At 41.9% G+C, this 27,307-nt stretch overlaps 1 protein-coding gene and 1 long non-coding RNA gene across 2 annotated transcripts; one reads left to right on the top strand and one right to left on the bottom strand.

Annotated features, from left to right (window-relative positions):
• Window positions 1-6,827: 6,827 nt before the first annotated feature.
• LOC134469192 (uncharacterized) lies at window positions 6,828-21,982 on the bottom strand. Its single transcript, XR_010038944.1, has 4 exons — window positions 21,878-21,982; window positions 20,752-20,900; window positions 7,127-7,259; window positions 6,828-6,962 (listed from the first exon to the last, which is right to left on the bottom strand). It is a non-coding gene; the product is annotated as an uncharacterized LOC134469192 (long non-coding RNA).
• Window positions 21,973-26,321, top strand: LOC134469190 (proteasome subunit alpha type-6). Its single transcript, XM_063223311.1, has 7 exons — window positions 21,973-22,196; window positions 22,930-23,024; window positions 23,140-23,221; window positions 23,502-23,657; window positions 24,145-24,323; window positions 25,744-25,838; window positions 26,145-26,321. Exons 1-7 carry the CDS (start codon window positions 22,121-22,123, stop codon window positions 26,200-26,202), a joined length of 741 nt encoding a protein of 246 aa, XP_063079381.1. The 5' UTR covers window positions 21,973-22,120; the 3' UTR covers window positions 26,203-26,321.
• Window positions 26,322-27,307: the final 986 nt, after the last annotated feature.

Genomic DNA, 27,307 nt, shown 5'->3' with positions numbered 1-27,307 from the left:
CTGCTACCACTACACATATGAACAGCGAGCTGTGCAAAGACACACGCACACACACAAACAAACACACACACATGCACGCACACGCACACACACACACACACACACACACACACACACACACACACACACACACACACACACACACACACACACACACACACAGACACACACAGCACCTAGAAAAGTTGCAAAGAGAGGCCTACAGACCATGCATTCATCAATGACAATAACCTTCATCAAAAATATAGATGAAACATAATGTTAAATACTCTACATAGTCATTACAGATGTTTTTTTTAAATCAGATTAATTCATTACTTGTTTTCGTATTATCCATAATCCACTGAGAACACTTATGAATGGTTAATGGTGGTATAAACTTACTGCATGTAGATAACCTTTTGGACTGTCCAAAATCTGATCAAAAATTTTTAGTATTACATCTATTAGCACTAATACATAGAATGTAAATGCCTGTATACTCTATAAGTAACTTGTAAGGCATGTACTAAGCAAAATCAAGCATTTGTTTGGCATGTATTCGCAAATGTCTTGTTCAAGCACAATTAGGGATTTATTACCAATATAACCTTAGTAAGAACCTAAGAAATTATTGATTTGCTTAGTACTTGCCTTACACGTTACTTGTACAGCCATTAATATTGTATTTATTAGTGCTAATAGATGTAATGCTAAAATAAAGTGTTACCTTTTAGTTTTTATATTCATATAGCTCATTTCACTTTACCATACTGCAGGCCTAGTATATCTTCAATATCTACGTATATCTTCCCCCGTGTTTGCTCATAGGATGAGGAGATTTCAATCTACTGAGGAAATACGTAAAGCATTGCACCTACTCTGCACAATCAAGATTTTTGCTGGCCACAATCGGAAGACTAATCTTTGTTTGCGCAAAGTGAAGTTCCCTGAATTAGTTCTAGCCCATGCATCAAAAAGAAGAACTATTTCCTGGTAAACATTAGTGGTGGCGCATAGTATTTCAGAACAAAAAATATAAAATTTTGTTGGTACTGTATATCTTCTATATACACTTTTTAGACACTTTTTATCCACTGATTTTCTGTATACAGGATATCGTTAGAACCATTTGAGGGGCCATCAAGGCTGTTTATAAACTCCTCTAAGAATTCTCATGGCGCACATTTTTTTTAATAGTACACGACTTCCCTGTCACTTGCAGCAATTGTTCATTGTCGTGCGGCACATGCAGTCCTCTGTGCAAGCCAAGCCAAGCTAGCTCGACTCAAAACATCCTCTTTCTAAAACTGGGTGTGGTTTTGAAACTATTCCCACAGAACAGGACCTGGCCGCGAAGAAAACAAAAAAAACACATACACACGCTCAACAACAGAAAGGAAAGGTAACTAGGGGTTACACAAAAGGCGGTAAGCATTGAAACTTATCTGGAGTCACTGTGAGAACATAGTGTTCCCGGGCCCGGCTCCACGCCCTCCCTGAGCTCACCCTCAGCAACACTGCAGTGCCACCCCTGTCCTAAAAAGTCCCGAGCGCTAGCTGATGATGATGATCACCAAGGTAAACAAAACCGCTACTGGGCTGCTCCCTCCCAATGCCTCATTTCTCATTTCTGTCCCACCCATACAACACCCTCATAACACGCAGGCATGCTCACACACTGCCCATGCAGGACCATGGCCATACAAACAGGGTCGCTGATAGCTTTTGCACGGGTGAGGTATGAATGCAATTTCGTTGTGTGCAGTGTGCAGTGTTCACTTCTGTTCTGTGGAGTGCTGTATCACAATGACCATGGGAGTTGGAGTTTCCCAATTGGGCTTTGACTTCACTTTCACAGTTTCACTTTTGTCCGGCCCGGGGTAAAGTTATCTGAAAGGGCCCCCCGCTAAATCCATGCAATGGTTCTGAGAACCCGATTCTATAGCACCTTCTTTCCCTGGGCCCGGGACAACTGGCCGTTTGTTCCACCCTATCGGCTTCCTTGGCCATATACACCATAGTATGCTGCCCCGAGCGAAGTCCAACCACTGAAAATGACATACTGTAGCAGGCCCCTAATGTAGTTTAGGGAGACCCTTCTCTGCATTCATTTTAACCCCATCTCTGTCCTGTTCAGAGGGCCCCAAATCACTTTCTATTTTAACCCATTAAGACATGGTGTTATAAATGTCCTGTTATCAGCGTGGCAATGACCAAGTTGTAGTGCCTTTAGGCCTTGAGTTATATGTCATAGTAGTGTAGTACTAAGGTAGTTAATGTCTCAACCAACATGATCTCCAAAAATGCTGTGCTCCTGGACACGGATGTTAAGGACACAAAATCTGTGTCCAGGAGCACGGATTTTGCCAAAATTCCATTCATTATATGAATTTGATAGCCTAGCAACCAACTGGAAAAGGTATTTCTCAAAAAAATATGTCTTTAATGACAGGTTAAGCTTAGGGAATGTTTTGGTCAGGGCACAACTTAAATAACTATAGCATTATTTTGTTTAGGATTAGCATTTGGTATGTATTTTCTAATGATAGAGTTAACACAGTGTTGTGGTAATAGCCTTTAGAAAGCACTTCCGTGTGCCCATCACGGAAAACAATTCCGTGTCCTGGAGCACGGAATTTTGGCAAAATCCGTGCTCCTGGACACGGATTTCGTGTCCTTAACATCCGTGTCCAGGAGCACAGAATTTTTGGAGATCAGGCTGTCTCAACATCTATTACAGTGTTCCACTGGGGGAACGGCATGCATTACGGAGCTACATCCCCACCAAATACATTCAATTATGAGGACCGAATTCTGGGCCCCCTCTCCCTGGGCCCGGGATAACTGACCCCTTTGTCCCCCCTTGTCAGCTTCCCTGGCTACACCACCAACTGTAGTGTCCAGGAGGTGGATTGGACACAAGCAGTTTCGTACACCTGTTGGCAAGACATGCCTGTGGCCGTTTTAGGGGATTTTTTGACATCTATTGTATTTCTTCTTCTGTGGCCTCTCACATGGTCTGCAGTGCAGACTCGGAAACATGACATGGGTTCTCACCTGCATGACAATGCATTATATGGTCCAACCATGGTTATTTTTATTTCCAAAAGAGGAAATGCTATGCAGATAAAAGAGAAACAACATCCAGGAAGGAAGAAAGGAAAATCCCTGCATGTGCGGGGGCCGCAAAACTAACCCCGCTCACCGCTTTGCGGCCTATGCACATTGTGTATTTATAGCCAAAGACATTCAAATTGAATGCGTGCCAGTCTACTGTATGTCTTCTTGCAAATCCAAAGTGTTTGTCTGGCATTTGCTGTATACCACTGTATTGAAGGCAGTACAGTGGCCTAACCTCATGAATGTTTTTTTTGTTTCCTCCTTCCTTCTGAATTAATGACTTGTTTGGAAAGCGATAAAATGCTTTATGTCCTTTCCGCACAGTGCCTTGCCCTTGACATCTCATGGTTTCACATCTGTTCATTCTCATTTGAATCTATATTTGTAATGCTGCTGTGCACACAATGAAAGGAGATGGCGTGCAGTGTGTGCAGGAGAGCCAGCACGCCTGTTTGGTAAGTACATCATAAGCTACGTACAGTATAATGTCTGAGGAAGAGTACTCCCAAGACTGTACTGTGCTCTCTCCCCAGCCAGGGTATGTGGTTTAATTTTATAGTGCAAAGCCATGAGCGAGTGTGTGTGTGTGTGTGTGTGTATGTGTATGTGTGCTAGAGGGTGCGTGCATGCGCAGGTACGCGTAGGCCTATGTGTGTGTGCGAGGGCGCGTCAGTGTGTTTGTTTACACGTGTGTGCATGTGCGCGAGTGTCTGTGTGTACGTGTGTGAGAGAGTAAAATGAATGCGGGTCCATGAATCAGGAGCCTATAGTCTCCAACTCCCAACTGTACTTTGACCTTGTAAAGGCGCACAGAAGCAGCGCAAGGAATTCCCCTGAAGCTGAAGTGATTGCAGATGTGTCTCTCTAACCGTATGCGCCCCCCTTCCATCTCGCTCGCGCTCGCGCTCTCTCTCTCTCTTTCTTTCTCTCTCTCTCTCTCTCTGTTGACCACCATGGGCTCTGGACAGTAGCTCTCCTGATCTGTATAGGCCAAAAGTGCTCAACTGCAAAAATTAGTGTGTGTGTGTGTCTGTGTGTCTGTGTCGGTGCATGCATGGGTGTGTGTGTGTGTGTGAGAGAGAGAGAGAGAGAGAGAGAGAGAGAGAGAGAGAGAGGGAGAGAGAGAGAGAGAGAGAGAGAGAGAGAGAGAGAGAGAGAGAGAGAGTATGTGTGCACTAAGCGTCTCAATGTGCTCTTGTGCTCCACTAAATGGTTGGCTGGCTGGCTGGCCCACTTCATGGCTGAGAATGCCTGGCCTGGTCAGGGCTGGCTGGATGTCCCGGTGGGCCCTGTACCCTCGAGGGCCCCTATTTTCAGAAATGTAAAAAAAAAAAAAAGACAATGTTTTTAACATTTCTGAAAATAGGGGCCCACAGCGGTGCAGGCCGACCAGTGAGTCAGTTCTGCACCGCTAATTACTGTAGGAGGGGCCCCTTGAAGCCCAAAGTGCCCGGTCCCTATTTTTCCCCCAGTCCAGCCCTGGACTTGGCCCCTGTTCTAGCCTGGGATACGCATTAAGGGCCAGAGTGAGCGGGCAGGCAGGGGAAAGTTCAGGGGATTTCAGAAAAGGAGAACCGTGAAAGACGATTTCAGGAAGTTGCGGAGACACTGAGAGCGTTATTGTTCTATGCATTGCAGGCCTCAAGCCCATTTTTTGACGTGCTGCTGTCTGTCACTCGCACGTCAAACGTCCTTTGTAAAGTAAATTGACTCGTAAAAAAATCCCTCGTTCGTCTGGCGTCCATGTGTGCGTCCATTCACTTGCACTCAGTCAACAAAGAATGACCTGGGACTGAACCCCAGGATGTTCTCTTAATTAAATATAGAACATTTAACATTAGGCAGGAGAAAAGGCAATGCATCATCATACTGCTGACAAATAGTCTGTTGTCTGTAGGCCTACATCTGCTGTGAGAAGTCGTGTGACCATCTAGGGCTCCTACGGTTGTTGTTTTTTCTTCTATTACTTCTTTTATTTTTAACTCAACAGATGTCTCTCAAGACTGGTTTTATATATGTACTACAAGGAAGGGCAGACAAATAAACATTGAAAGAAAAAAATAGAAGCTTTTCCTGTTCATTGCCTACATCAGGTGCTTTAACAGTCTGGATAAAGTGGCTTTGCTGACGGAGATTGTGTCTACAGACGCACAGCACGGCCAGGCATGGTGCATCTGCGTAGCGAGTAGGGAAATTCCAAAAGCAAAGCGCTAAGCCAAGAACCCCTTGTGAACTCATTCTGGTGTATTTAGAACAGCACTTTTTCTAAAGAAGGAAAAAAAAGAATTGGATGGGTCAAGAATATTTCACATACATGTACAATAGTCCCATTGTGCAGGCATCCATGCTGACATTCTAATATTCTTTCCTTTATAGTAGTGTTTCTCAACCGGGGCGGTACAACGCCCCAGGGGGCGTTGGGCAGACCTAGGGTGGCGGGGGTGTTGAGAAGGATACAGCTGAGAGGGGGCAGGGCTTAGTTTCCATCGGGGAGCATTAGTTTATTTTATTTTTCAATACTAAGGAGGGCATTGGGAGGCTTATGATGAGGTCAAGGGGGGTTGGGAGGCTTATGATGAGGTCAGGGGGCGTTTGTTCAAAAAAGATTGAGAACCACTGCTTTATAGCATTGCTCAAATCTAAATATAAATACACATATTTACTCCGAAACACCCTCTGGGCAGTCAGCAACAGACAGTAGGATTTTCAATTTTAAAGATACAAGTTACAACCAGTGGCTTGGAGGTTTAGGTCATCTGTCTTCTTTACTTAGAAAGATTGCCAGTTCTCCATTCAACCTGGTATTGCATTATGTTTAATTCAAGAGAACATGGACACCTACAATTTACAATTTGAGTTAGGCTGGGTCTTTTTTTTTATCCAAAACAATGTGCAGCATTTTTCAAACAAGAACCAGGCTCAGTTCATGAACTTAAAATATCAGAAAAGAAGTACATCTTGTTGGCACCATGTTGTTGAATTGTCAATCTGCAAAAAAAAAATCATATTCATTGCAACTTTTCACAAGTCAGTATTTGTAATGTTTTGCTCTTTACATTTGAACTTTAGTAGTAGGCCTAGTTGTAGTGGTAGGCCTACTTTGTAGTAGGCTTGGGTAGAATATGATCTAGCGCATGCCAATGAAACCGCACATCACTGAGGAAGATATGTAGATGATTGAACAACTTGACTTCTCCCTGAACTCTCTCTCTCTCTCTCTCCTCCTTCAAATTAAAACCTACTTTGCCCGAGGCAGCCTGACCATTGCTATTAACAGCCAGTACTGCCAATGTCACCTTAATGAAGTACACTTTTAGCAACATTTGTATTCGCCCTTGCTGGAAGGAGGCAATTTCTCCACTCTAAATTCCCAGTTCTTTCCTGGTCAGACATCCTTTAACTCTACGCACAGAAAAAAACACTGCATTCATCATTTAGCACACATTTATTGTAGGCTCCGTGGCCTCAGTCTTACCAAAACGTGACTTGATGACCAGGAGGGGGAAAAGGCTTCCCCTTTTCAGGCAGTTTTTTGTGAGCTCATACTCACATGAGACATGTGGGTCAGCAAACACATGCACAGACCACTTGTGCTGAGTTGAAATAAGAGACAAAGACCACTCTAAAAAATGCACTTCAATGCAGATTATTATGTTTGTGTGTGTGTGTGTGTGTGTGTGTGTGTGTGTGTGTGTGTGTGTGTGTGTGTGTGTGTGTCTGTCTGTTTTGCACTGGAATGGCCAAATGCTGACTGCAGCTTATGAGAAGACTTGGTATTCCCAAAGTACCGTCTTTGTTGTTTCAACTTCTGGGAGCACGGCATGCTGCTGAGCGGGGAGCAAAACCACCTGTAATTGTACCTGCAACAATAACATGAGACAAGTGTGTGCGGTGGAGCAGCAAGTCATCGAGGGGCTGCTGCTTTATGCGTCACTGTGTGTGTGTGTATGTGTGTGTGTGTGTGTGTGTGTGTGTGTGTATGTGTGTGAGAGAGGCTTGTTTGTCGTCATGACTTGTGCCTTACCATATAGAACTGTCTGGGAAATTCGGGAAGATTACAGACCCAGTCATGCAGGGATCACAAAAAACTCCCATCGTTGGTGGAGCGACAAAGATGTTGTTGTCTCTTTGGGAACCCCCCATCATGCAGCTGCAAACTTGTTATGAACACAAACATGGAGTACCAGTTTATGTTGAGGACATTGTTGTCCATGTATTATCTTCAAAATCGGAGGGCTAGCACAACAAATAGCCTACTTCGGCTGGATTAAAGCACACACACCCGCACGCACGCACACACACACACACACGCAGACACACACACACAAACACACATGCGCGCACACACACACACACCAGCAGCACAGAATGATCAGCTTAAAACCAAATACATGCTCATTGATGATGCGTTTGAACATTGAGTTATGATTTGCATTACTGCTGCAAGTATGTAGGCCTAGGCCTAGGTCACCACATTTGCATTGTGTTGTTTACCAACATTCCGCAAAGCTGGAGGGGTTTCTCTCAGTTATGGGTGTTTTTCTTTCTTTTTTTGTGTGTGTGTTCTCGTAAGCATGTCATCTATAGGCATAGCTTTACAGTAAAAGTGAACAGGTTGCTCCAGAAGAAGGAAGTAATCTCGTCCCTGTCTTCTGTTAACCCTCGTAGGCTATTGTCTTCAATTCCTGTTACCTTCCCTTGTGTTCGGGTTGGTTTTGACACGTCTTGTATCGGTTCTAACAGACAATAAAAAAACAAATCTGTAGCTTCAAATTTGCTTCTCATCTCGTGTTTGCATGGTTAGGCCTTCTTAAATATGAAAATATTTGCGATGATGTGTTTGATGTGGGCCTGAGAATAAGCACACCCCCTGATTAGCCTGTTTATCCACATTACAATGGGATTCTATGTAAGCTTATCATTCTCATTTTACACCAAAAAGAGGACGAAAAAACGTCTCTTACTGTAAAATCTTCTCCTCACGTTTGAATGGTAGCCTACTGCTTAGAAATATATGCTGTACTATACATAGTATTACTATTAATATGAAATGATGCATGCCGTTCCACCAGTGGAACACTGTAATAGTCATTGAAAAGTCAACTCCCATAATACTACACTACTATGACATAAAACAGGGCCTTCAATACACCACGAATTGGTCATTGGCATGGTAACAGCAAATCAATAACGCTGTGTCTTAACAGGTTAATATGAATTATTTGTTTTACTTTTGCATACATACAGAAATACAGGAAAACAAGCCGAAATTCTCAAAAGCTCACATTGACAGCAGATGCGCTGACTCACTCTACTTTGCCTTTCAGAACATGATTCATGTCTTGGCAGTTATAGTAGTATAAACTATTTATTTTAAATATCCGGGTCGAAAACGACCAGAACACCACAGGTGCAACATTTTTACCTAGACCATTTTCAAATTTAGAAAAACAAAAAAAAATCCTTTCCTAACTACAGACTCCTGACAAAGTAAAAAAAAAAAAAAAAAGCCTTGATGTAATGAAATAAAATGAAGTGGATGTTTTACACCTTGGGGGCAACACAAACACAAGGAGGGCTAAAGACCTGTAACCTCAACAACATCTCTAGCACATTGTGTAGCCTATAGAGGGGGCCCGGTGGGAAACTGGAGTGCGCCTCTCGAAAGAATCGTTGCTGTTAGCAACTTGGTTGCAATGCAATTTCCCATTGGCAACCTACTAAGTTGCTAACTGGTTAGCAACCATGCTTTCGAGATACAGGGTCCTGGTCAGTTGTCCCAGGCCCAAGGAAAGGGGGAACCAGGAGGATGATGAAACACATGATGACGATGAGTTTACTGCAGGGCAGAACATCAACTAATCTTGGCCGGTTCACTCACACTGAAGTTCACACCCTTCCAAAGAAATGAGGAAGCTGAGACGCTTGGATTTTCCCGTCTTTATTTTCAGTGCGTATAGATAGACATACTGCACATTCTTTTAACCCACTCACTCACATCCTGATACTCACATGCAAAGCAAACATATGATACTGCGTAAGAACACTTACCTGTATGTAAATGTTTTATTTATTTTTTAATGCTGAGCTGTAATGACTATTGTAAGGCATGGGTCATCTGTTGCTATCCAGCCTTAATTTGTTTAATTAACTTTATTGTTTGTTTTGTCATGTTTTAGGCCTAAATGTTTTTAAAATCCATGGGTCTCGAGTTCTCGATGAACCAATGGCACAAGGGGTGAAATTGACAGTGCAGTTGTCTAAAATGAAATCTGAAATGGTCCCAGTTCAGTTAACAACTCTCTGATTATGGTTAACAAGTTTACTGGGGTGCATTTCTCGAAACTACCTTACTACATTAGCTACTTTGTTGTTTTCAATGCATTTTCCCATTTGCAACTACCGAAGTTGCTAACAGGATAACAACTTCTCTTTTGACAAATGGAATAAAACATAAAGAGAGTGAATAAGACTGAGTTGGAGAGCGTTGCAAGGGGCCTTAAGTCAAATTAAGAATGCATCTGTCTGTTCTGTGAGTACCCCTGCCTTGGTGTAACTTCAAGTCCTATTTGGGTTATGGGTGAATGACAGTCACATATACGCATTGCACACACACACACACATACACACACACACACACACACACATGCATTGCGCGCGCGCACACACACACACACACACACACACACACACACACACACACACACACACACACACACACACACACCATTGGGGTGACCAGACCACTGACTTCAGATCTCTGATCTCGCCCACTCACTCTTTCACCACAGTGTGTGTTGCTGTGCAGGTGGTGTTTCACCGAGCTGAACTAGTTTGCTCTGGTTGTGAAGCAGGAAAAAGAGACACTGACAAAAACGCCTACACATCAACACTGTTAAGCAATCAGGGGAACTCAGTACCACAATGTGGCTAAAGCAAAAAAAATCTTCCTTTTAAGTATCACGTCCTTCATCCTTCTAACTGCTACAGTACATCGGCCTAACTGCAAGTAGTAATGCACATGGTTGCCCCTATGATGATATTAGACCACTGACCATGCACTTCTAAATCAAATATTAAAAAAATCCATAAAATTCTCTTCTTTTTAGCCCCTTAAGACACGGCATTATAAATTAGCTGTTACCAGAATGGCAATGACCAAGTCGTAATGTATTACTAAAGGCCCCGTGCACTATCATAGTAGTGTAGTACTATAGTAGTTAACTTTCAATGTCTATTACAGCATGCCAAAGGAGGTACGGTGTTCATTAAGGGGCTACATATTCAGACATTGCATGATTTCCAAGTACTCCGGATATGCTTCGAAGAGCTCCCGATGTTTGTGTCTTTCAAAGAATTGTAATGATAATGCACTGATACTGATAAGGAGCTGAACATCATGTTCTCACCTAAAACGTCTGATTTATATCAAACAGGTGACTGAGATTCAGCATCACAACTGCCTCCATGTGTTAAGATAAAGTACAGGCGGATATCATGGTATTGATGCTGTTAGTTTGTTTTTGTTTTTTTACTTGTTTTTTTGTTTTTGTTTTTATTAAGACCCTGCTTACACAGAAGTTGATATGTAAAACATTTTTTTTTAACTATTTTCATTAAAGGGGTATGCCACTATTTTGGGGCTTAATACAGTTAAACTCATTGGCTAGGGTTTATAAAGGTGGTTAAGTGTCTTATTTTTCATGTTAAGAGTTGTCTTGCTTTAAGACAAGTTAAAAGAGGGAGTATGTGGCTAAGCTAGTGAAAGTCAATGGATCAGTGTAGCATGCTACACGGATGCATTGACTTTCACTAGCTTAGCGACATGCTCACTCTTTTAACTTGTCTTAAAGCAAGACAACGGCTTACATGCAAAATAAGACACTTTACCACCTTTATAAACCCTGGCCAGCGATTTTAACTGTATTAAGACCCAAAATAGTGGCATACCCCTTTAACATAAAGGAAGTTTCTGCTCCCTAGAACGGATATTTTAACTCAGGTTATAAGATTTGTAATCAGCCAACCATATGGAGTTATTCCAGATTCCACACTAATTTGTGTTGACGTAACTATTTCCCTTGTCCACATGTTGTGTAAATGGGTCCAAAAACATCAATGTATGAAAAATGTGATAATGAGGCTTCAAAGTAATGTTTTCAAAACTCTTCAATGTTTTGTGAATATATAACTGGAGGAATGGTTCTTCTGAACTCACTTTGCCACCATGAGCAATACCACTCTAAGTTATAGTATACTTGAAAGCAAAAATACTGAATCAAACCAAAGTATTGCATAAACACGCCCACAATGCAAAAGCGTGTGCTCAAGTTGGGTCTCCTAAGGGGGCGATGTCCCCTACTTCTTCTTCTCTTTTTGAGGTGTTTGCGCAAGTCGTGCGTTACCGCCATCTACAGCGCTAAGAGGACTTAATTGATTCTCAACCTCGGGACTCCGAAGGTCTCCTAACCAAAGGTCTCCTGAAGGGGCGTTCACCCGACATAAAGTGGATACCGGAAACGAAACAAAATGAAGCTTCTTGTTAGATCCACCTTCTTTGCTTGAAAGACTGGGCCACCACGACCATCTAGTTCTCTATGGCCTTAAGGCCTCCCATTCCTATGCTCATTTGGTAAAGTGCGTATATAGCATGTGTAACGTGTAATTTCTTATTGATTAGCAAGCCCTGAGCAGCAACTACTCAGAAGTCACACTGCACTGACATATAAGAGATACAGGCTTCTGATACATCTGAGGAGGAAACAGCATGCAGGGCAGGGCCCCTATCACTACACAGTATCTGTCCTTGCGGAGTTACTGGCCGCCCTTGCCTTGTGAAAGAATCCCGCCATTTGTCAGGAGAGGAAATGTACAAGCGTATTGAGCTTTAGGACTGTTAGAGACATCACTGTTTACGGCTTATCAGAACACACAGCACAGCGGAGGTAATCTACTGTGTTGAGATGAGACACCACATGAATTCCCAAAACACAGCTGGTGGGATTGACTGTACGGTATGTGTGTGACTGTTTTCCACTGAACTGGCGAAAATGGTGCTGACTATGGGGAGACCGTGTGGTCCCATCATGGTAGTCCCTGTCTTGCCTCACAATCTTGACACGCACGCACGCGCACACACACATACAGACACAGACACACACACACACACACACACACACACACACACACACACATACAGACACACACACACACACACACACATACAGACACACCTTTGCTATCCTTTTGTAACTCCTTTGCTGGAACTGATCTACAAATATATTTTTTTAAAACTATAAAATTCACAGCACTAGCAAAATACATACACAGAAGTACACACATAGGCCTACATGGCAAAACCAAACATACAGCTTTGCATATATTATATATATTTTCATGGGTGCACCGTATGTGCGGCAGTGTATAACCACAACAAGTATAGATTGAAGATTTTATTTGTCACATGCGTTCTTGTGCTGGTGCAATTGGCAGTAAATTGAAGGCTTCCGCATGCTCTCTACTGTGTATTAATAATAAATAAATAAGAAGAAAAGTGTAGGATGAAAATAATAATAATCAGTGTCAAAAGTAAACGTGAAAGTACTTTTGTGGTGTAATTACAACACTAGCACATAGCATTACATAGCTGTTACACTATTTACTCCAGTGTACCTAATGAGATATATTGACTGTGTTGTTACTGAAAAACACTGAAAAACGAACAAGGGCCAACCACAAACTTGATCCAACCAGTGCAGAGTTAGCTGATCGTAAGACAAGTACACGGGTCTAGGTCACCCAGATAAGTTAGTTGTGTTGGAAGGAAACTGCATTTTCTTTTTTTACTTTTACTTTTACTTTTGACACCTCTGATAATAATGACAGGAAAATATGTCCTAAGAATTACAAAAGCATTGTACTTTGAAAATGTATTTTTCATTTAACGTTGTTGTTGAACTGAGGGCAGCATTTGAAACATGGTGTAGTAATTAACCGTGATGCCTCAAAAGCATAAACCTTTTTTTGAGTGAGGCAGAGACATCTGCCTTTGTGGCTTACAGAATGGGTAACACTTTGGGTGGAACATTTGGGTAATTCTTGGTAATTTTCTGAACAGACAAGGTTTCCCCTCCTCTGCAAGTCAGAAGGTGGACGGGGGTCCCTGAGAGACAGTGAGGGGGCTGCTCACACACATAAAGAGAGAAGGAGACATATCTGTACTCGGTGAGGAGGTGGGTGGGAGACCGGATCTGAACCCTTGTGGGTAGATTGTGGTGACTGTGGAAAAAGAAACACATGCGCGTGCACACACACACACACACACATACAGTCGCAATCGCACGCACGCACACACACACACACACACACACACACACACACACACACACACACACACACACACACACACACACACACACACACACACACACACACACACACAGAGAGAGAGACAAAGTGCTGCTGCTGTCTGAGCCTAGTGTAAGTATTGCAGAGCATATGGTGTGTTAATAAATACAATTATTACTGTTCTTTTAATTTTAATTTTATTTTCATTTTATTTTTGGAATAAGAGGTGCCGGGACTATTGTTCATGGTGAATAGAAAACCTTACAAATGTGTTTTAAAAAATGGTAAGTAGCACATGCATGATAACACCTAAATCAAGATCATATGTTTATGAAATGCCTGAATTAAACATAGCACCGTAACACTTGCGACTTATAACCAGTTTTCTTTGAGCTCACAAATGATAAAGAACGTTTTTTCAAAACAGTGCTTTCCACTTTGTATTTGTGCGTGTTCTTGCAGAAATGTTGTATGTACACTCTAAGAAAATTTCCCTGCAAAATAACGGCAGTTACTGGCAATTATATTTACCTGTAATTCTACTGTTATTTCACACCAAAAATCAAATACAGCTCATTGCTGTTTAATGTATCACAGTATATAACATTTTTTCAGCAGCAATTGAACTGTTAAATAACAGTACTCTATTGAAAAATAACAGTACATTTCAGTTAAAAAGTTGAATTGTACTGTGTGATGACAGGCAAATACTGGGTCATAGTTGTATTCATGAATATGGTCATGGCAACTTCCCACCCCACCCATCATTCTCCATAACTGTGGTACCCTGGCCATGTTACCACCCCACCCTCCCATCGTTCACCATGACTGGAGTGCCTTGAGCATGATACTATGGCGCAATGCTGTATTGAGAAAATGGTTTGCGGTGGTCCTTTGAAAGTGTGGGCATGAATAAAATTTCAGAGTACGCAGTGCTATGTTACAATGATAGAGTGCAAGGTGGGCTTTTTACTGTATCTCTTGATGAGCCAATGATGAATATAGCATTGGTCAGTCTTTAAAAAAATATTTTGCACCAAGTAGCACAGCAAACAAGCAGCACTACAAGCTAGCTCTCAAAGCAATGCCTAATTTGCAGCAGGCACATTATATGCAACAATGGCACAAATGATGCCACATACAGCAAGCTTTCACAAAGAGGAAAGTGTGCAAGCATGTAAGCAAGCTTGTAGGCAAGCAAGTGCTATGCTGTGCCATGCAGGCCAGCCAGCAGGCAGGCAAGCAACTGAAGTGTTGATAGTCCAGATTTATATACAGGTGCAAGAGTACCATGTGACCAGAGTCATCAGGCCCTTGGCAGGTGACGCCCGTAATTGAATAATGGCATAACAGCCCTACTCAGGTGAGGCCAGGCACTGATTAGCAGATTGGTTTAGATGGGGCTGCTTGTTGCAAGAGTGTTACAAGTTCTTAAAATGTTTCAGCCATTCACACTTTCATCACTATCAAAATGCATGTGCTACTCACACTTTGCTGCATCAAGCACTTTTTAAGTATTGTAGTTTCCTTAGAAATTGTTTCATCATGCTTGATAGTATCAGATAATCTTTAACCAGTCAGAATGACTTCAGTTCTTCAGGTGGTATTGAAGTTTGATGGTGATCACGGACAAGTGGAGGATGAATGGGTTTCAATGGTGCTGCCTAAAATAACTTGTTATTTTCTAGAGATGCACCGGATCCGGTTCCGGTTCCGGTTCCGGATCCGGCAGGATAATAGAGTTTTTCACAGGGTCCGGGTCCGGCAGGATCTTAAGCAGTGGATTCGGTATCCGGCATGTTACCTAAAAATCAGGGTCTGGTGCATGTCTAGCCTAGGCTTTTCAGTCTTTCACAACCCCAATCACTGCATGGAGTGAAATCACTTTGGAAGCGGCTATTGCAGGCAGTGTGGTAATGAGCCAATGAGTCTAAAAAATAGTTTGCGCCAACGTAATAAAAAGGGCCCACGTGTGCGAGTAGACTATATGTTTCAACCCTTTTGTAGGATCCGGTATCCGGTTCCGGATCCGGCAGGATCTTATTCAGTGGATCTGGTATCCGGCAGGATCCTAAAAATCAGGATCCGGTGCATCTCTAGTTTTTTCCACAACGGCGAATACTGCTATTGTGCAGTACTTACTGTTTATGCTCAATATGTGACTCAAAGTAATTTTTTCACAGTAGTTGTCTGTTTTTTCGAAAAACAGTAGAATGCTGTTGCAGAATTGCCGTAAATAAACAGCTATTTGTTACAGTGTATGTATGCTAAATGTTTTTTTTTAAAGGTTTTTTTAGACTTACATAATAAGCCTTTGCATTAGGCCTACACTGTTATTGCTGGTGTTGTAAACAGTGCTTTTCATTTTGCATTTTTGTGTGTTCTTCCAGAAGTGTTATGTGTTCTAAATGTATTTTTTTTTAGGTTTATTTACACTTACGTAATAAGCCATTGAATTACGGTGTTATTGCTGGTGTTGTTAATTCGTTTTTATGAATGCTTTTACTGTCAATAAAGGTACTTTTCTGATTCAACACAACAGAATGAGACAATGGCCTTTAAATCACAGGAGGTTTGCTTGCATAACAGCATGTCAGGAAATATTGTGAGCAGGGCCGGATTAACGCACAGGCTAGATATGGCTGCAGCCTAGGGGCCCCCGACTGCCAGGGGGCCCCTGATTGGCCAAGTGAAAAATTGCAGAAACATGACAAGATGCAATATCGAAAAAATCATGTCATGTTGAGTAGAATTGGCAGACATGTAATGCTTAATTCCTAGCATGACCCTGTTTATGTCAAATTTGCTTTCCGGAGGGCCCCACAGCAACCTGTAGCCTAGGGGCCCCAGGCCATCTTAATCCGGCCCTGATTGTGAGTCATGTGTAGCGAGAATGACATATTTACCTGACATCATCCACAATTTAAGTGAAACTTGCGAAACGAGGCAAGCTAAACTTGGTGGAGTCAGTTACTTAACTTTCCTCAGACTGTGATTCGTTTCCATCCACAGAACTAATGGAAATTGACTATTTGCAAAATTTGGTGTAGGCTAGTACATCCTGTCTGAGTTGAGCAACTAGGCTATCTAAAAAGTTAGGCCTACATTATGTTGTAAAAGTCTGAGATTGCACAACACCCAAAGGAGGATTCAAGAAGCATTTCCAAATAGCTGGGTCTCTTACCGTCCAAAAAGGGCCTAATCGTTACGCGCTGAATAGAAGCACCAAAATCGGTGTAGACCTTCCTTAGGGTGTTCTCCATCATTTCAGAAGGGGTGCCCCAAATTTCAATGTCATTAAGGTCATTTTTATGGGGTAAATCCAAGATGGCTGCCCAAAACCAGTCAATAGTAGTAAAATTCTGTACTGCCTGGACATAATGGTGTTATGGGCCAATCCACCTATTTGTGTGTGATGTATACAAACTGAACTTTGAAAATATGTGCAAAACTTACCATAAAAACAATGTTATATATGTCTTATTTAGATTCAAAAACAGGAAAATCATAAAAAACCATGGTCAGAATGAGATCACTCTACAATTGAGAGCTCTTTCTGGGCATTTAGCTATTGAACCAACATTCATTAAGAGTTTTAAAAATTTGCAGTGGGTCATATCTATTAACATCCAAAAAGAAAATTGTGGTTTGAAAAATTTAGGGGAGAAGAGATAAACCCTTGAACTGGGCCACACATAACTGTCCCAATGTTAGCATGCTAGCATTAGCAGGTTCAGACACTCAGTCTGCTCTTCAGATAAAGATGGCAAACAACAATTTTAATCCCACTTACACATGCGCGCACACACACAAACTACTACTACTTCCTTAGGACCCCCTCAATGATTTAACCCTAGGAGTCCAACTGAAATATGTTCATATCAATCAAGTCAATAATACATGTACATATCAAGTGTCAGTGACTGCTGTCAAATGACAAATGTATGCTGATTAATGTTCAGATATGTATATCGTAGTCCTAAGTGTACAATGGAGTGATAAGGGCATTTATGCTAGGAAATTATGAATAATCAATATGCAATACACCATACACACAGTATATTGACAGATACTTTGTTTTAAAAGAGCAAAATGGTAACATGTCTGTTTTTCCATCTACTTTTGGCTTTAATCTAGATGACATGTTGGCTACCTAACCACTTAATTTATTGTTTGCTTTTTATTTTTTATTTGTGGGTGTGGTCCTTTGTTTAAAACATGTCTGCCTGCCTTCCCTCTCTCACATAGGCTACTAAAATAGTCTTTCAAAAACTTAAAACAACAGCATGTGGAAATCCTATTGGCTTTGGAGGGCTAACGTCTATAAGACTATACTGTACTCTACTGTATTGCACTGTACTGTACTCTACTATACTGTACTGTACTGTACTGTACTGTAATGTGATATACCGTACTGTACTCTACTGCACCGTGCAGTATGCTACTGCACTGTACTGTACTGTACTGTACTAGACTGCACCGTACTTTATGCTACTGTACTGTACTGTACTTTACTTTACTGTACTGCACCGTACTGTATGCTACTGTACTGTACTGCACCGTACTGTATGCTACTGTACTGTACTGTACTGTACTATACTGCACCGTACTGTATGCTACTGTACTGTACTGCACCGTACTGTATGCTACTGTACTGTACTGTACTATACTCTACTGTACTTTATTATACTGCACCATTCTGTATGCTACTGTACTGTACTGCACTCCACTGCACTGCACTGTACTGTACAGTACAACTATAGAACTGAAACATGTAGAGCGGTGGTGCTCAAACTGTGGTACACGTACCACTGGTGGTACTTGAGACATCTCTGGTGGTACTTGTAATGCCATTATGAACCTCTCCTGTACTGACTGGCAAAAGTGAATATGGAAGGCCTTTACTGCGATATTCTAATGTTGGTTGTCAAGGTGGTACTCGGAGAGCTCAATATTTTCTCAGGGGGTACTTCACACAAAAGGTTTGAGAACCACTGATGTAGAGCATTCTGAGGACATGTACAATATTATGCAAAAAGGTGTAGTGGGAATGAGTTATGTTACTGTTACCACTCAAAATCTTGAAGGTTAAAAAAAGTCTTGTGGCATTTTGGGGTATGATCGACTATTCTTCCGCCCAGACTATTTGTGTGCCTTGCATATCAAGAAAATGAGTCCAGGTAATGATTTACTTTCATAGTATATACCATATGAGAAGTGTTGTTCTATATAGATATTTCTCCTATGGGTAAGGGTGGCAAAAGACCTACAGTACATGTTGTCCATCAGCTGTCAGTTTTGATAGCAGTTTAAGTACTCAATGATTACTGAGCTAACTAATACAACGTTTGACACAAGTACTAGTTGAGGACTTGTCTGCAAATAAACTTTTTTTTTTATCTCTGTCTTCTTACTCAACATACACTAAGAAATCATTCCCATTTAATTTGAACTGAAGCCATACTGTGGCCTACATGTAGGCCTAGGCCTATATTGAGTAATCTGTAATGCCATTCTAAAGATGACTGAAATGCTCTCACAATATGCACTTGTAAAAATATAGAATTAGGTGATCTTATGGGGTTCTTCATACATATGGAAAGGTCCTGTCCTTTACCCTCTCTCATACAAATAAAATACGTATATCTGTTATGGAAATTAGAGGATGGAGAACCTGCTACCTAGGGCATCTTGCACTGACACTATCCCATTCAAATCGAGCATTAGCAGCAGTCTATTCTCACCATAGTTTTAGTGTTGGCAATGCTCATTTTAATTCAGACCAAGAATCTTCTCAAATCGTTCACAATGTTACATGCTGTCAAGCACGTAAGCACAGACTCACCCATACTTTCACACTATGTACATTTTGTAGTTTTATCAATCTGGTCTAGCAGGCTACCCTTGCTTCATCTCTTCTGAGGACTATATTAACATTGTCAGCTAAGTATAATGTCATGTAATAACAATGTAATGCGTTACCAACATGACATATTGTATATGACATGGTAGACATTTTTTTTTCAAGGGGCACCCCTTCTAGGATGTCTTCAAATCAGTCAAGGAACACGTGTACCGAATTATATGCTTCTATCCAGCGCGTAACGATTTCTCGGCTTAGAGCCCCTACTAAAATGACACTATCAGGGGACTACCAGTTTCTCCACATACCATGGCTGCTTCTGGGGTCATCATAGCCTAAGCAGTGCACTATTTGTGTTCATTTATCCACAATCATCTACCCCTTCCCTTAAAATTGTGGTGCACAACTGTCTCTTTGACTTAATTTTTCAAACAGAAAGAATGCACTCTGCCTGATGAAGGTCTAAGGACCGAAAGCTTGCAAGTCAAGTAAAGCTTCATTGCACAAAAATAGACCTGAAGTGTGCGGATTGTCTTCTTTTTATACAGATTTTTTTTTACTGAATCCTGCACCTTCTAAACAGATGAGCGGTGGCCTATCACAACTTAAGTTATCAAACAGAAAGAAAGAAAGAAAGAAATGCCTAGCCTGAGCTCAATAGTATGTAGGTCTTGGATTGCCCTTGAAACTTCCTCTTGCCCTTGAGGCTTGTATCTTTCATCAAGAGAGGCATATAAGAATGTTAAAAATGCTTGTCTATTTTTTCCTTGGTTACACTTATCCTATAAGTCAACCATGACATTTACTTTGAGAGGTAATGCAGGGTCAACAAAGGCTCAAAAGGCAGCCTTCTATGACGAAGAATGTGACACCACCATCACAATGGGTAGCTACGTCATGTCTGACCAGTAGACTTAGTAGGCCTAAGGGAAATCCCCACTGATTATTGCTTTTACTAAATGTGACAAAATTCTACATTTAAGTGCGTAATATATTGCAGTCGAATGCTGCATGGAATATGTTTATGTGCGTAGCTGCATGGAATGTGTTTTCATGTCATACAGCAGTTAAGACAGGCATAGACCATTAGGCTAAACATACCATATGCATAGGCCTACACAACGTGAACACATTACGCTACAAACTATTGTGATAGGCCATAGGCTAAAGAAACGTGCACCGAAACTATTGTTTAGCTCTGCTTACGTCTGCTGCAGCCTGGTTTTAAATATCAGTGGAAGCAAGTTGGCAGTTGCAACTCAGACAGCAGCTATAGTCTGAGAAAGAACCATTTATTTATTTTCTCATAGGGGAGGTCAATGAGATTTAAAATACCATCTAAAGCTTGATGGAAGGTTTCACATAGGCTATGGTGTTGACATGGTAGATATGCACTACAAACTTACGTCTCCCTAATAATACCTACCTCATTTACCTACCACATTTGCTCCACCTATTCTGGTGTTGCTGCCCCAAACTTAGCCAAGGATTTCAGCCTGGGTTGCTGTCCTTCAGATCGGAACGAGCACATAAGGCAGCATGGGAATTTCCAGGATATGCTGCCTGCAATACCTGCAATAACAATAACCTACACAGAGAGAGACAGAAAGGACACACACACACACACACACACACACACACACACACACACACACACACACACACACACACACACACACACACACACACACACACACACACACAGGTGTCAAGTAAAGTCATGGTGTAAGTTAACCAGTGATGTAAGCTTACAAAGTACTGGACTGGATGAGTGGAGAAAGTAGTAGCCTACGAGTATATAAAACATTGACTTAGAACTCTTCTAACTCAAGTGGAAGTAGGCCTACTAAAGTATTCATAATGTCTTGTAGGCTACTCAAGTAGGTCCGCCTAGGCTACGTGCAGGGGTGTAGTGGCCGCGGTAAGCGGGGGTACTACGCAGTCCACCCTCTTCTCCTGAAGTGAGATTTTTAAAAAAAATTCTGCCCATGTTTGAATACAAAAAGGACTGATCACATAGCAGTAGGCTATTGCAGGTGATTGACCAAACAGATGAAAATGGAGAAGCAATGACGGTAGATTAAGGACAGTTGGGGAGTTTGACATGTTGACTTGCCCAATTATTTGATGACGTTAAAAATCGCGTACCCCACTTTAAAAATCCCCACTACACCAGCCTAAGTGTCTTTTAAAATGAATGGTCATGTACTGAAAGTAATAGTAGCCTACAAGCACAAGGTACGTGTGATCATGTGTAATTTAAGCCTATGGTAAACTTTATAATAATGGAATGGCCCAGATGGATCTTCAGTAGGCTAGGCCTAAAAATGTATTAGATTAAAAGTACTAAATTCATTGTTGTAGTGATGTAAAAGTGGAAAATATAATAGACTACTCCACTACAGTACAGACAGGCCTACAGCATTTTGGGAGTAGGCTAGTAGCCTAGCCGAGAGTAGAGTAGGGTAGCCTACTTTTATTAATCCTGAGGCATCTTACATAGATACATAGATACAAGGCATAAACAAAGACCTAATAGAGAGATAGACTAGCAGGTCACCAAACCTGTAGACTCGTGGGTCGTGGCACTCTCAGTCAAATTTCACCAAACCAGACACACTCTGCTGCTACACCCAACCCCACCACAACAGCACCACTGCAACTGTGTCCATAGCAACAACAAGCCAACGTGCTTGACCTGGTTGTGTATGTAATTGGTAGAGTACTTCCGGGGCACATTTATGCATGTTGCAGCATCACTTTTATTCCTAGTGTTTTCATTGTTTTTGTCTACCTTTTTCTAAGAAAATGTCTCGGGGGTCAAGTGCCGGTTTTGATCGGCATATCACTATCTTCTCACCGGAGGGAAGGCTCTATCAAGTCGGTTCGTAAGCGTTGACTTTGTTTGTGACAGGTTTATCTCTTACTAACCGGCTATCTGCCTTGTCATTGGCAGCACAGCACAGCTAGTCGCACCAACTACTATTTCAGTTATTGCTCATAAGAGTCAGTTTTTGGTCGAGTGGTATGTAGGCCTGTGATACGTCAAGGTCTTCTCACAGCATTGCATGTATGTATTGTGTTTAACCTGGGAATATGTGAGTTATCGAGATATCAGAACTCTCAATGAGCTAGCTATTAATTGGCTAATGGCTAACCTTTTGCTAGCCGTCGCTATTTACTTTTCTGAAAAGAGGTCTCTCGGCATCTTCGTTTGTTTGCTTTACACCCTCTCTCTTTTGTGCATAAGAAAGTGAAAATCGTAGTTTCTCAGAAATCGTATGGTTTACGCAGACACTTGTATCTGACTTCAAATAAAATTACATGATTCTAGCGCGTTTGCTACCCCTGGCTCACCATCACTCAGCAAGTTTCAGGGAATGATTGACAAGTGGCGTTGAGGTTTTGTCTGTGCCATCATCCAGTGTTGTTGACCTCGTACATTTATTAAATCGGCTTTTTTGCATGACCTAGTTACTTTGAAGACTTTTTCATTCAGCAGTTTTCTTACTTGAGGGCAATGTTTGCTTTCTTGAAGGCAGACCCAAGCTAGCCACGTATTGCAAAGAACTGTTTGCAGTTGACGCTGTTGTGTTGTCTCTTTGCTTTCTCCTCAGAATATGCTTTCAAGGCTATTAATCAGGGGGGGCTCACGTCGGTGGCTGTCCGGGGGAAAGACTGTGCAGTGGTGGTCACGCAGAAGAAAATACCAGTAAGCCCAGTTCTAACTGAGAACCAACATTCGTGTCTGGACAACAGTTTCGTTGTTATCCACACCATGAAGTAGTTGGTTGTGTATTCATGTGTTACTTTTGCGTGTCTTACAGGACAAGCTGTTGGATTCATCAACTGTCACCCACCTCTTCAGAATCACAGACAGCATAGGCTGTGTAATGTCAGGAATGACAGGTAAATGCACATCCTCTCCAAGAAAGTGGGTGTGTGTGTGGGTGCATAGTACCCTCGGTAGACAACAGAAACACTGTGCCGAACACACACACACACACACACACACACACACACACACACACACACACACACACACACACACACACACACACACACACACACACACACACACACACAGTCATTGCAATGCCCAAACCCCTCAAAGGTACGAACTAAGCTTGAAGGTGGCCATTGGATCATCTCTGCTGTTTCCTGTTTTTTATTTGATTTAACCCTGCAGCTGACAGCAAATCCCAAGTCCAGAGAGCCAGATACGAGGCCGCCAACTGGATGTACAAGTACGGTTACGAGATCCCAGTGGACATGCTCTGCAAGAGGCTTGCTGACATCTCCCAGGTCTACACACAGAATGCGGAAATGAGGCCTCTGGGCTGCTGTGAGTACGCTGAACTCAAGACTGGGGTGCATATCTCGAAACCATAGTTGCTAACTTCATTAGCTACTTTGTTGTTTTCAATGCCATTTAACATTGGCAACTACCCATGTTGCTAACAGGTTAGCAACTATGCTTTTGAGAAACAAACCCCTGTGCTGTAATGGAATGTTCATGATGTATTTGTTGTGCCGGGGACCCATTTGAGTATCCAGTGTGTGTGAATCCAGTATATGACTTATATGACCTATAGAAACCTACATTAAGTCTGAATCTTAAACAAATCCTCTTAATGTTGTAATATGATTGTGCTGCCCTAGCATTGTTATGTGACATTATGTCAGTATTACCATGCCTATGACAGGCTTAGTGTACACATGCACACTGTGAGACTCTGGGGTGCTGCTATTTCATTAAAATACTGTATTTTCTCTTCTAAATATGGGTTTGACAACCAAGCTGATTTTGATGTGATTGTGCTCGTCATCAGGTATGATCGTGATTGGCATGGATGAGGAGTTGGGCCCACAGGTGTACAAGTGTGACCCAGCCGGCTACTACTGCGGTTTCAAGGCCACAGCGGCAGGGGTCAAGCAGACAGAGGCAACCAGCTTCCTAGAGAAGAAAGTAAAGAAAAAACTAGACTGGACCTTTGAACAAACTGTGGAGGTATGTGTTCAAGTGCTCATTACAGTAGTGTGATTGCATTTAAAATAATTACTCTTGCTGTTGTATTCAATTACTCCCACAGTCAATACACTCACAAGCCACTTTATCAGGTGCACCTCTCTAGGGCTGGGTCTAAGGCCCCCTTTTGCCTTCAGAACCGCCTTAACTGCCTGCAACATTACTCTGGTAGGCTGTGGCATCTAAACAAAGATCAATTGGTACTAAGGCACCCAAATTTGTACCAAGAAAATATCCCCACGCCGTTATACCACCTGCCTGAACAGTTGATACAAGGAAGGGTGGATCCATGTTGCAGCAGAAATCAAGACTTGTCATCAGATCAGGCAACATTTTTGCCCGATCGCCTAGTGTCCTATTATGGTGAGCCTGTGTAAAATGTTGCATCATTTTCCTGTTCTTAGCTGACCGCTGTGGCACCCGATTGGGTCTTCTGCTGCTGCTGTAGCCCATCTGCCTTAAGGTTTGATGTGCCGTGCGTTCAGAGATTCTATTATGCATATATCGCTTGTAACAAGTGGTTATTTGACTTAATGTTGCCCGTGTGTCAGCTCGAACCAGTCTGGCCATTCTCCTCTAAAGCGGCGTGCACACACAAAGCTAGCTTTTCGCTTGCTCGCCTACTCGCCACTCGTTCATGGAACGTTTGCTGAAAGTTCCCGCGGCTTTAACTGCCAATGAACAGGCGAGAAGTACCGAACTCTGCATTCCAATTGGTTACTCGCGTCGCTCGAAGATAAAATATTTTCAACTCGGGATACGCCCACATCGCATCGCTTGTTCAGTACTCGTCTGCGAGTCTCGCTGGAACACATCGACATTTTATTGACTTAATTCGCTGAGCGAGTAACTAGTAGCGACATGTGTGTACGGCCCTTAACAAGGCATTTTTACCTACAGAATTACCGCTCACTGTATACGTTTTCTTTTTTGACCATTCTCTGTAAATCCTAGAGACGGCTGTGTGTGAATATGCCAGTAGATCCGTCGTTTCTGAAATACTCAAGCCAAACCGTTCTGGCAAAAATAGCCATGCCAATGGCATGTTCAAAGTTATTTAAATAAATACCCTTTCTTCTCCATTCTGATGCTCGGGTTTGAACTGCATCAGATCTCAACCATGTCTCCTGTACATGCCTAAATGCATTGAGTTGCCACCATGTGATTGGTTGATCAGAAATGTGCGTTAGTTAACAGTTGGAAAGGTGTGCCTAATATAGTGGCTGGTGAGTGTACATTCAGTCAAGTCAATTTTCTGTTTCATGTGTTGCAGACAGTAGTTTGTTATCTAATCTATCTAATCTAATTGACAATGACTCGTCTGGAAGATGGGACTCATATTCACATTTAAAAACTGATCTCTCTCTGTCTCCCTTTTTCCATTCCTCTCCCCCACAAACAGACAGCGGTCACCTGTCTGTCAACAATTCTTGCCATTGATTTCAAGCCATCCGAGTTGGAAGTAGGAGTTATTACCACTGACAACCCAAAGTTCAGGTAAACAAGCACGCAAAGATGTTCACCAGACATTAGATGAAGATGATGGCTATCCTTTGAGGATTCTTATTGATTGTGAGCTTGTATGGTCTAAAAACAGTCACTGTCTGAGTTATTTGTCACGCCAAGCAAGGTGTGTTGGTATGTAAAGCTTTAATGAGGCAATGGCAATATCTTGTTTTCACCACTTGCAGTTAATCCACCTGTATTTTGTTGTGATAAGGATTTGTATGTTCAGTTTTCAGTTGTACACAGGAGCTTTCCACATTAAAGTAACACACTGTTGCCTTTTTCCTATATTTGCAGGATTCTGACTGAATCAGAGGTAGATACCCACTTGGTTGCTCTGGCAGAGAGGGAGTGAAAGGAGGTGGAAGAGAGAGAGTGAGAGAGAGAGACCTTTTGGACCCAGTTACAGTGGTGCAAGCCTTGTTTCATGTATATTTACCCTGTTCAATTAAAGACATTTTTGAGTAAAACAAACATTTTCTTCATTTCTTTTTATCCTCAACACCCAGTTATGCGTTGTTTTCCAAGGAAGCATGAAGACTATTCTGCAGTACAAGCACATTTGCATTCGCTGTCTATCTCAGGGGTTTTACCATCAGTGGCAAAGGTCCTATTTCCCTACAGTAAACAAGATACAAGTGTACCAAAGAATAGCAGCCATTGAGTAACACTGCTGCCAACTTCTTTGGAAATGGTGAGGCCGGTCACGCAAACTGTTTTCAAGTTCCTGCTGTGGGTCAAATACCAGTAGGTATAACAGGTTTTGAAATCTATACTAAAACATCCTGTGTCATTTGTGTAACCCAGGGGTTCCCAAACTTTACCATGACTAGGCCCCCCATTTACCAGTAGATTCCAGCCAAGGCCCCCCTGACATGAGCCGTGCACACTATCTTTTCTGTGCACCCAGTTTCACAACTCGATGAAGTTGGTGCATTCATAAACCCATTCAAGTATACAGAAAGCATAATAAATGATAGTACTCTACTCTAATGTATAAACATTGTAAAGAAGGATTTTTTTCCGCTGAGTTCGTTCAGCTTATTTTCTTTTTATTTTGGCTATTCAGTTTATTAAATTATTAATTTCATTTAGCTATTTTTTTCCTGCCTACCTGCGGCCCCCATGGCATCCCATCGCGGCCCCCACTTTGAAAACCACTGGTGTAACCCACATTTAACCTCACCTTGCCTTATTTACTTTTTTAATATCTGCAGATTGTGTTGAATATCTGATGCAGCAAAATTAACTTAATTCTATGAAATACAGCATGTGTGGTTAGTTTTGTAGCATAATCATACTCCAGCACTGTGTGCTTAACAACTTCTCAACACATCTGTGTGACTGAACAATACATAAAGTATGTAGACCAGCCCTGACATGACAGAGCTAACACTGACGACAATTTGTCTAGGTTGACAAAAGTTCTCTTTTAAACTCTGAGCCTCGTTGCCATGCTG

The sequence above is a fragment of the Engraulis encrasicolus genome, chromosome 18, assembly GCF_034702125.1.
Source record: "Engraulis encrasicolus isolate BLACKSEA-1 chromosome 18, IST_EnEncr_1.0, whole genome shotgun sequence".
Classification (NCBI taxonomy): domain Eukaryota; kingdom Metazoa; phylum Chordata; class Actinopteri; order Clupeiformes; family Engraulidae; genus Engraulis; species Engraulis encrasicolus.
Note: the sequence above shows the minus strand (reverse complement) of the source record. Positions and strands in the feature narration are given on the sequence as shown.

What these genes read in the sequence shown, in the direction of transcription:
- LOC134469190 (XM_063223311.1), top strand. Translation starts at nt 22,121, where the DNA reads ATGTCTCGGGGGTCAAGTGCCGGTTTTGATCGGCATATCACTATCTTC. An exon ending in AATGAGGCCTCTGGGCTGCT is followed by an intron (nt 23,658 to 24,144) that starts GTGAGTACGCTG and finishes GCTCGTCATCAG; the next exon opens with GTATGATCGTGATTGGCATG. An exon ending in ACTGACAACCCAAAGTTCAG is followed by an intron (nt 25,839 to 26,144) that starts GTAAACAAGCAC and finishes CTATATTTGCAG; the next exon opens with GATTCTGACTGAATCAGAGG.